Source organism: Rhinoderma darwinii, chromosome 3, assembly GCF_050947455.1.
Source record: "Rhinoderma darwinii isolate aRhiDar2 chromosome 3, aRhiDar2.hap1, whole genome shotgun sequence".
Taxonomy (NCBI): domain Eukaryota; kingdom Metazoa; phylum Chordata; class Amphibia; order Anura; family Rhinodermatidae; genus Rhinoderma; species Rhinoderma darwinii.
The window spans coordinates 306,636,208-306,647,785 of record NC_134689.1 but is presented as its reverse complement, the minus strand read 5'-3'; the positions used below and the strand labels follow the sequence as shown (position 1 = coordinate 306,647,785).

The following is an 11,578-nucleotide window of genomic DNA, read 5'->3' as shown; positions in this document are numbered from 1 at the left end:
AAAAAATCCGTTATTTATGTTGCAGTTTTTTCATAAGCCTTCTGGTTGTGTACCCCCCTGTAGTTCTATGAAAAAATGGTTTAGTCCGGAGGTTGGCGCTGCCTATTTTTACAGTCGGGGGAGGTGATTTTTTTTTGCTTTTCCTCGAAGTACGTTTAGTAAATTGATTGGAAAGATGGTAAAGACTAATGTAGTGATAATAAGTCAGTCCATTACTATCTAATCATTTCGGTTCCCTTGTGTGGCTAAAATAGCAGGTCAAATGTGGAACGTTTGACGTCCTCCCCTCACCATGTGGTGTTATGGTATGACCCGTGACCTTGCTGTTTCTGCTTATTGTTGAAGTGTGACGCTAGACCGGGAGAGATGAATTTAACAATAACGAAAGCAGTGCCTGGGCTTCTCCCGGGTATATGGCAGCAGGCATGCGGGTGAGTGGAGGAGTAGTGACATACTGGCTTCTCATTTAACCGTCATATGGGAAAGCCGTGTTTACCTAAACTACTCCAAGACTATTCATATACTCTGCAAGAACTGTGGTCTCAACTCACATCCACATCATATACCCACTAGTAGTAGTACAGACGGATACTGCGGCTCTCCATAGCAGCCAATCAGATCACTTTTTACATTTCATATTTTACAATATGGAATGAGTTCTGGCATCTGATTGGTAGCTTCGGGCATCTGGTTTGTTTTATTCAGGTGGCCCTTTGTATAGAGAGGTTTTGCAAACCTTTTCATTGCTGGCTTGTCTTTAGGATAGGCCAGCAATATGTATGTGATCATTGGGGTCTCACCCTGGGAAGCCCACCAGTCAGCAGAATGAAAGAGCCATGACACAGGCTTCGGTCTCTTGCAGACCAACGTGAGTCCAAACGATCTGTTGATGTGTTACTGAAAGATGCTACAAGCTGGCCCGACTCTATATGCATAGACCACAACCTGCCTAAGAGAAATGTCCTTGTTGCCCATAGCAACCAATCGCAGTGTAGCTTTTATCTTTCCAGAGCAGTTTTAAGAAATGAAAGCTAAGAGCTGATTGGTTGCTATGAGCAACAAAGAAATGTATTTATTTTTTTCAGATTTGATAAATCCGGCTCAATGTATTCTCCACTTCCATATTCCCATATAATTTTATGTGCAAACGAGCACCGTTCTGTATTTGTAGTACCCAAGGCCAAGCACTCTAAGGGTGCAGTCATACGCGGCGTAATATTCTACAACGCAAGAACTAGAGAACTCTGCGTTGTCCAATGTTTTTCCCATAGGCACATATTGTAGATTGCTGCAGCGTATTTTTACGCTTCGAAATACAATGTAAGTAGGGTGCCCGTGCCCATTAGATGAAAATACGCCGAACCAGTCAAATTCAGCGGAATTGGATGACTAATATGTATGGGACTGACTCAGCCAACGTCTATCTGAAGCGTTTGGGCACCTTTAACGCTTTATCCTGTGGATATGTCATAAAAGTCCCTAAGGCTGGGTTCACACGACCTATTTTCAGACGTAAATGAGGCGTATTATGCCTCGTTTTACGTCTGAAAATACAGCTCCAATACGTCGGCAAACATCTGCCCATTCATCTGAATGGGTTTGCCGACGTATTGTGCCGACGACCTGTCATTTACGCGTCGTCGTTTGACAGCTGTCAAACGACGACGCGTAAATTGACTGCCTCGTCAAAGAAGTGCAGGGCACTTCTATGAAACGTAATTTGAGCCGTTCTTCATTGAAGTCAATGAAGAGCAGCTCCAGATTACAGCCGTCAAAGACGCCTCGCATAATACGAAGAGGTTCTTTTACGTCTGAAACGAGGCAGCTGTTTTCTCCTGAAAACAGTCTGTCTTTTCAGACGTAAAAGCCTCTCATCGTGTGCACATACCCTAATAGTAAAACCCCTTTACTATTAAAAAACTGTTCACAGTAAGAATAAAATAAAAAAAAAATTTCCATAAAAAGTAGTATTATTTTACAAAAGTGTTAAAAAAAAAAGAAAAGAAGGAAAAATAAACGTTCTTGGCATCGGTGCGATCATAACGACCCATATGATAAATTAATCAAGAAGATATATGTACTTCAAAATAGTTCTATTAAAACCTATGAGTTGTCCCACAAAAAATAAGCCCACGTACAGCTACATCGATGGAAAAATAGAATAATACTGGTTCTTGGAATCCGGTGACATAAAAAACATTTTTCTTTTCATGAAATTTTCTATTATTGTGCAAAAGTATTAAAACATTTTTTTTTAAAAACTATACGTATTGGGTATCGCCATAATATTACCGACCCATAGAATAAAGGTAACTGTAAAGGATCTGCCAGGCACAGCTTCGGGGTTAACTCCCAGAATTAATCAGTCAGCACCTGAGAATACATCCCTGAGACTGACTCCTGCTTCCACCATTCAGGCTGGCAGGCTTAGGAGTGGGAGAGCCTATCGCAGCCTGGCCAGACTCAGCTAGCTCCCGCCCTCGGTCTATTTAAGCCTGCCCTTCCTGTCCCTCGGTGCTTGTGATTCTTTTCGTGTGGTTTCCTGGCCCAGCTACAGCTCCTGCTATTTTTGATCCTGCTCCATACTGACCCTGGCTTACTGACTACTCTTCTGCTCTTCGTTTGGTACCTCGCACACTCCTGGCTTGACTCGGCTCGTTCACCACTCTGGTTGCTCACGGTGTTGCCGTGGGCAACTGCCCCTTTCCCTTGCTTGTATTCCCTTGTATGTTTGTCGTGCACTTACTGAGCGCAGGGACCGCCGCCCAGTTGTACCCCGTCGCCTAGGGCGGGTCGTTGCAAGTAGGCAGGGACAGAGTGGCGGGTAGACTAGGGCTCACTTGTCCGTTTCCCTACCCCCCCCGTCATTACAGTAATGTTATTTATGCTGCTCGGTAAATTGCATAAATTTAAAACACAGAAAAGTCTATGGCGGAATTGCTATTTTTTTTCCCATTTCCCTTTCAAAAACAATCTAATAAAAGTTTGTACCCGAAAATGGTTCTGTTAAAAAAAAAATAAAAATAAATGTCCTGTGCCACAAAATTGCAACAATGAAAAGATAAAAAAAAAAGTTATGGCCTTCGAAATGCAACAATGAAAGAACATGGATGTTACAGTAAGTCATGTTATGACTCCTTTTTCTTCATTTATATCCAGAGCATTAAAAGCTTCGTGGTGCCGGCCTCTATGTGTGAGTGCACAGATAACGCGAAGTTCTACAGGCAATCCCATCCGTGACCAAAGCTTTAAAGAAATGGGGTAAGTTTCAGATTCCACACCAAAGTTTACCTACACCATAGTGATCTACACCATAGTGATCTACACCATAGTGATCTACACCATAGTGATGCCGCTTCTCCCTCTGCTGCAAAAAAAAAAAATGTTAAGAAAAACGATGGCAGAATTTATTCATTGCGTTGTAATACATAAACCGCTCCTTCAGTTGAAATCTGCAAAATAGGTTTATTGTAAATAAGGCAATATAAGAGAAAAGGTGTAACGTTTCGGCCACAATCTGGCCTTTATCAAACTCTATTGCCGCTGGTCAATAGAGAAAAACCTTGTAGGAAATGACGCTGTGAAGATGGGTAGCTTGTACCATGATAAAGGCTGGATTGTGGCCGAAACTTTACACCTTTTCTCTTATATTGCCTTATTTATAATAAACCTATTTTGCAGATTTCAACCGAAGGAGTGCTTGAGTTTTTCATTGCAAGTATCTACAAGGTGGGAACCCTACCTACAACACCCAGACAACCTGCAGAGTGCCACAGATTTGATCTACAATAATACATAAAGCAACATCCGCTCAAAATTCCCATTCAGGGGAGAGGAAAGGTGAGAGCAATACACAAGCATTGTAATCAAATACGCATTAAACCAGAACCCAAAAGGGGGACTCCAGGTCTCCATATAAGAGATGATGCAGGATACAAGTTAATTTAGTCTAATAAAACATAAAATACAGCACCTCTAATAAAAGTTAAGCCTTTGTAAGGCTTCATTCACATCTGCGTCGGGGTTCCGTTAGAACTTTCCGTCAGGGGAACCCATGAATGGAAACCATAGCTTTCCGTTAGCATTACCATTGATTTCATTGGTAACGCTTCCGTTGCTAGCGGTTTCCGTTTGTCTCCGTCCCATAAGGTTTCCGTTAATTCGGCGGAATCAATAGCGTAGTCGACTGCGCTTTTGAATCCGCCAAAACAACGGAAACCTTATGGAATGGTGACAAACGGAGACCATTAGCAACGGAAGCGTTACCATTGAAATCAATGGTAATGCTAACTGAAAGCTATGGGTTCCACTGACGGAAAGGTCTGACGAAAACCCATAAACGGAACCCCGATGCAGATGTGAACGAAGCCTAAGATAGCCAAAACCAGTATGGAGTTGTATCGTTTGTGTTTTTATTAACCACTTCCTGACCAGGAGCTTTACCCCCCCCTTCCTGACCAGGCCCATTTTTAAGTTTTAGCCATGTGCCAATTTAAAAGCAAATTGTTGTTCTATTATTTTTCCAACCTACATGTATTTGGTCATGTTTTTTTCAGAACATATTGGGCTTCCATATTGTGTAAAAAAAAATAATAGATATATTTAACTTTTTTTTTTTTTTAAATATGGAAGGAAAAATGGAAAATAAAGTTGAAAAAAATGTGAATGTGTGATTTTAGGAATGTTAGATTATTTTTTTTTTTTACATCTGGTGCATGATACTGGGTAAACACACCTGAATACATATTTGGCAACTTCTACCGAGTTCAACGGTACCAAATATGCGTGCATTTCTTACACGCTTACAAAAAATGGTGCCGCTTACAAAGAATGGTGCACAAACTGGCTTTTAGAGAAAAAAAATTCCAAAACCTGGTTCGCTGACACCATACGACCATTACAGATGTTGTGGCGTTTCCAGTCCACAAAAGCAAATATCTGATCGGTTAGGGACCGACACCCGGCAGCCCCGTCGATCGGCTGTTTTGAAGGGGCCACAGTGCTTATACGAACGCTGCTTCCACTTCATTTCCTTTACTGCTCACACTGAATCGCAGATACACTTATAGCGGCGATTCACAGTATTACAGCCTTCTACCATTCAAGTGTATACTGTAATACTGTGAACCGCCGCTACAAGTGTGTCCGTGATTCACAGCGTGAGCAGTAAAGGAAATGAAGGGGAAGCGACGATGGTACGAGCATCGCGGTCCCTTCAAAACAGCTGATCGGCCGGGCTGCGGGGAGACGGGCCACCACCAATCAGATATTGATGGCTAAGGCTCTATTTACACGACAGGGTCCGAGTGTTGGCCGATTAAAACGGCCATGTTTCCGTTTTCAACAGACGATTTTGACCCGTTTTGCATCAGTTTTTTTTCCCTGTCCGTTTTAAAATTGGATGAATTTCATTTGTACATTTTTTGCCACGCACTTCCCTCTGTAGATACTGCCACCGCTCCACTGTAGGTTGCGCCACACCGCCCCGCTGTAGGTTGCGCCACACCGCCCCGCTGTAGGTTGAGAGAGAGCGAGCGACGGAAGACATGGCCGTCAAAAAATCGTCGTGTGAATAACACCATTTGGGGTCTATTGTTCCTACTGCGGCCGTGTGACGGGCGTTTTTTGAACGGCCATCAAACGGCTGGGAATCCCAGTCGTGTGAATAGGGCCTTATCTTGAGGATAGGCCAGCAATTTTTGTGGACTGGAAAACCCCTTTGACACCCCAAAAATGATTATTTTATGGAAAGCAGACCCCAAGGTAATAATTTTTTTTTTTTTTACACATTACATTATTTTTCTCCCTCTCTGGCAGCCTGCCAGAGAGGGAGAAGATGCAACTGGTGATCGCTGCTGTGACAGGCTGTCACAGCAATCACCTGACCAGATACCACTCTGTAGCTCGGTGATACAGCTGTCCCGACAGCTGTATCATGGAGCTCCTTATCGTCTGCACGCACGTGATCGCTGTTACAAGCTGTCACACCGTTCACATAGCTGAGCGCCTTACCGTCGGCGCACAAGTGCTGCTGGGTGGAGCAATGTGATCGCTGTGACGTGCTGTCACAGCGATCACCTCACCGGAGACCATTGCTGAGTGGTCTCCGGGTGAAAGCTCCGTGATATCAGCTGTCCCTAGACCACTGTATTACGGAGCTCCTCACAGTCGGCGCATAAGCGCTGCTGTTCGGAGCAATGTGATCGTTGTGACAGGTTGTCACAACGATCACATGACCGGAGACCACGCTGAGTGGCCTCTGGTTAAAGTTCCATGATACAGCTGTCTAGAGACAGCTGTATTATGGAGCTAAAGGCCGCCGGGGAGCGGCAAACTGCTAACTCTGCAGGACGTTCTGGAACGGCCCTGCAGAGTTAATTTCGGACCGCCCAGACGTTTATAGTCTATGGGTGGTCCGGAAGTGGTTAACAAATCTATTTGGTTCACTATGTGAGGGTTCGTGAGAATGACTTCATTAAAAATGTGAAATCAAAATCAGCGACGATGTCATGGTCCGACTAGGCACTGATAATGGGAGGGCAGAAGTTGAGGTGAAAATCATGTCCATAGTGGTGGACGCGCTGCCTACATGATGATAACGTATGGGGACGAGCGATCATCGGCCGGTGTAATAGGGCCTTAAAGAGGCTCTGTCACCACATTATAAGTGCCCTATCTCCTAGATAAGCAGATCGGCACTATAATGTAGGGGACACTAGGGCTTTTTATTTAATAAAACGATCTGTTTTCACCACTTTATTAGCGATTTTAGATTTACGCTAATGAGTTGCTTAATGCCCAAGTGGGCGTGTTTTTACTTTAGACCAAGTGGGCGTTGTACTGAGGAGTGTATGATGCTGACCAATCAGCGTCATGCACTCCTCTCCATTCATTTATTCAGCGCATAGGGATCCTGCTAGATCCTCCTATGCTGTCTTATACTAACACATTAACAATACTGAAGTGTTTAGACAGTGAATAGACATTCCACGGCATGTCTATTCACAATCTGTTCACTTCCTTACTCTGTCTGTGGTAGTTACAGCAGAGGAAGAGTAATCTCGCGAGATTACGTAGTAAATGACTGGTTACAACGAGATTACGCCTCCTCTGCTGTAACTACCATAGAAACAGTAACGAAGTGCAGAGATTGTGAATAGACATCCCGTGGAATGTCTATTCACGGTCTAAACACTTCAGTATTGTTAATGTGTTAGTATAGGACAGCACATAGCAATCTAAAAGGATCCCTATGCGCTGCCTAAATGAATGGAGAGGAGTGCATGAGGCTGATTGGTCAGCGTCATACACTCCTCTGTACAACGCCCACTTGGTCTAAAGTAAAAACACGCCCACTTGGGCATTAAGCAACTCATTAGCATAAATCTAAAATCGCTAATAAAGTGGTAAAAATAGATCGTTTTATAAAAAAAAAAAGGCTTACTGTCACCTACATTATAGCGCCCATCTCCTTATGTAGGAGATAGGCCACTTATAATGTGGTGACAGAGCCTCTTAAAGTCACGCATGCAGCCATTGGAGCAAGTTTAGTTTATTTAGTATTCCAGCCATGAGATCTTTTATAGACTTAAAGAGGCTCTGTCACCACATTATAAGTGGCCTATCTTCTACATAATGAAATGGGCGCTGTAATGTAGATTACAGCAGTATTTTTTATTTAGAAAAACAATCATTTTTGACAGAGCTATGAACGATTTTAGCTTTATGCTAATGACTTTCTTAATAGACAACTGGGCGTGTTTTACTTATTGACCAAGTGTGCATTGTAAAGAGAAGTGTATGAAGCGTCATACACTTCTCCCCATTTATTTACTCTGCACATAGTGATCTTACTAGATCACTATGTGCAGCCACATACACACACACACTAACGTTACTGAAGTGTCTTGAGAGTGAATAGACATCACCTCCAGCCAGGATGTGATGTCTATTCACAATCCCGACACTTAGATAACGTTTGTGTCGGATTTACAGCACAGCAAGCGTAATCTCGCGAGATTACGCTGTAAATGACAGTTTACAGCGAGATTACGCTTGCTGTGGTGTAAATCACTCACAAACGTTACCAAAGTGTCGGAATTGTGAAATAGACATCCCATCCTGGTTGGACGCGATGTTGATTAACTCTCAAGACACTTCAGTAACGTTAGTGTATGTGGCTGCACATAGTGATCTAGTAAGATCACTGTGTGCAGAGTAAATGAATGGAGAGTAGTGTATGACGCTGATTGGTCAGTGTCATACACTTCTCTCCACAACGCCCACTTGGTCAAAAAGTAAAACACGCCCAGTTATCGATTGAGTAACTAATTAGCATAAAGCTAATATAGGTCATAACTCCGTCAAAATTGATGGTTTTTCTAAATAAAAAACAGTGCTGTAATCTACATTACAGCGCCGATCACATCATGTACAATATAGGCCACTTATAATGTGGTGACAGAGCCGCTTTAAACAGAAAAAACAAACAAAATTTTTCTATGCACATTGGATACGTTGCTGTTATGTGGCCTAGGACAGGGATTTTTGCTGCATGCATTTGGAGCTCCGAGCATCCACTATGTAGTCACACAATAAAACCACGATGTGCTTATGTGAATGACCCTGTTAACTTAAAACCAGTCTCCTCCCTCTGTAGATAAACAAGTGAAATATAAATGGCTATTTTCAACTGAATACATTGTATGATCATCCTACAGCCTGTTTCCACCTATGCCTGGGGAGCCAAGTTCATTACGGTGGAGTGGACTGAAGTTTGAAGAAGTGCCAGTCGTCCATATTAAAGCCACATATAACAAGTGAGTCAAATATTAGCCCCTTGGAGACACAACCAGTTTTGGTCTCGAGGACACACGTAATTTTTTCAAATGTGACGTGTCACTTTATGTGGTAATAACTTGGAAATGCTTTTACTTATCCAAGCGATTCTGAGATTATTTTCTCGTGACATATTGTACTTTGTTAGTGAAAACATTTTATCGATCAATTCAATATTTTTTTGTGAAAAACACCAACATTTTGAGAACGTTAGGAAATATTAGCATTTTTCTCAATTTAAATGTATCTGCTTGTAAGACCGATAGTAATACCACACAAAATAGTTACTAGTTTGCATTTCCCATATGTCTACTTTATGGTTGCATGATTTTTTGAGCGTTCTTTTATTTTTCTAGGACATTACAAGACTTTAGCAGCAATTTCTGACGTTTTTAAAGAAAATTTCAAAAGGCTATTTTTTCAAGGACAGTTCAATTCTGAAGTGGCTTTGAGGGCCCTCTATATTAGAAAGTCCCCATAAATCACCCCATTTTAAAAACTGCACCCCTCAAAGTGTTCAAAACCGCATACAGAAAGTGTCTTCACCCTTTAGGTGTTTCACAGGAATTAAAGCAAAGTAGAGGTGAAATATACAAATTTCATTTTTTTTGCTGAAATTCATTTGTAATACATTTTCTTCTGTGACACAGAAGGATTTACCAGAGAAACACAACTCCATATTTATTGCCCAGATTCTGCAGTTTTTAGAAATATCCCACATGTGGCCCTAGTGCAGTAATGGACTGAAACACAGGCCTCAGAAGCAAAGGAGAACCTTGTGGATTTTCGGGCCTCCTTTTTTTTTTTTTATATATTTTAGGCACCATGTCGGGTTTGAAAAGGTTTTGTGGTGCCAAAACATAGGGAAGACGCTCAAAAAGACACCATTTTGGAAACTAAACTCCCAAGGAATTAATCTAGGGATATAGTGAGCATTTTGATCCCACTGTTTTTTTGCTAAATTTCTTTTGAATTAAGCCATGAAAATCTACACTTTTTTAAAATAAAGGATACAATGTTTTCATTTTTTACAAGGAATAAAAGAGAAAAAACACCAACATTTGTAAAGCAATTTCTCCCGATTACGCCAATACCCCATATGTGGTCATAAACTTAAGTTTGAATACACAGCTGGACTCAGAAGGGAAGGAGCGCCATTTGGCTTTTGGAGCTCAAATTTAGCTGGAATGGTTTTCGGTGCCATGTTGCGCTTGCAAAGTCCCTGAGGGACAAAAACAGTGGAAACCCCCAAAAAGTGGCCCCACTTTGGAAACTTCACCCCTTATGGAATTTATCTAGGGGTATAGTGAGCATTTTGACCCCTCAGATTGTTTTGCAGAATTAATTGGAATTAGGCTGTGAAAATGAAATCTACATTTTTTTCCCCATAAAATGTAGTTTTAGCTTAGATTTTTTTCATTTTCACAAGGGCTAAAGGAGACAAAGCATCCCAATATTCGTAAAGCAATTTCTCCTGAGCACAGCAATACCCCATATGTGGACATAAATTGCTGTTCGTACCCACGACAGGGCTTAGAAGGGAAGGATCGTTATTTGTCTTTTGGAGCTCAAATTTTGCTGGAATGGTTGCGATGCCATGTTGCATTTGCAAAGCCCCTGAGGGCCAAAAACAGTGGAAACCCCCAAAAAGTGACCCCATTTGGTAAACTACACACCTGAAGGAATTTATTGAGGGGTATAGTGCGCATTTTGACACGACTGCTTTTTGCAGAATTTAGTGTAATTATTCGGTAAAATTGAAAATGTAATTTTTTTCTATTAAAATGTGGAAATGTTCAATTTTTACAAGGAATAAAGGAGAAAATGCACCTCGGCATTTGAAAAGCAATTTTCTCCCGATTACGGCAATACCCCATATGTGGTAAACTGCTGTTTCCAGCTCCCAGCATGGCCCGAACAATGGTAAACATATGCTGGGAGTTGCTGTTTCACAAAAAAAAAAATATCATATCCTAATTCTACCACCCATCATCTCACTTCAGATCATACAGTGACTACAGTGCTGATTAGAGGCAGAATAAACATTTACATTAAGTGAGTCACCGGTGACGTCTCCGATTCTAGTTCTTTTTCTCCATTCAGTCCAGTCCTCTGTGATGACTTCTCCCGGTCACAGACCATTTCTGCAGTTTGCCGCTCAGATGTCGTCAGCTTCTCACTTTTCAAACATTTCTACACCTATAAACAAAGATAAAGTTCTCATTATACCACACACTACGCCCCTACATATAATAGCGCCACACACTGCACTTCTAATTATAATAGCACCATACACCGGATATACACTGCAAACACTACACCAATCACACTACAAAAATCAATCAAACACACGACATCACTCACATTCCTATATTTATTTACTTGCTTGCAGATGCAGACCATTACCAGTGTGCACCACCCATGACACATATACTGTTTGATCCCCCATCTCTATATCACACACACCACTCAGACTGGACATAATCAGTACAGCACACACTGGAACCATAATACACACATCACACACTAGACACAAACTACACACTAAACACACACCACTCACACTAAACACACACCACTCACACTAAACACACACCACTCACACTAAACACACACCACTCACACTAAACACACACCACTCACACTAAACACACATCACTCACACTAAACACACACCACTCACACTAAACACACACCACTCACACTAAACACACACCACTCACACTAAACACACACCACT

The 11,578-nt window shown here is 41.8% G+C and overlaps 1 protein-coding gene across 3 annotated transcripts in view; it reads left to right on the top strand.

The window, feature by feature from the left end:
* Positions 1-11,578, top strand: part of MRPS11 (mitochondrial ribosomal protein S11) — a 29,930-nt gene that overhangs the window by 219 nt on the left and 18,133 nt on the right. Inside the window, exons 1-3 of one of the 3 annotated variants that reach the window (XM_075858196.1) lie at positions 294-431; positions 3,160-3,261; positions 8,721-8,819. In XM_075858196.1, coding sequence (XP_075714311.1) covers positions 367-431; positions 3,160-3,261; positions 8,721-8,819 — 266 coding nt within the window. In that variant the 5' untranslated portion in view covers positions 294-366. Of the gene's footprint in view, positions 1-293; positions 432-768; positions 869-3,159; positions 3,262-8,720; positions 8,820-11,578 lie in introns of those variants that run through there. The other 2 variants (XM_075858197.1, XM_075858198.1) reach the window with 2 other exon arrangements.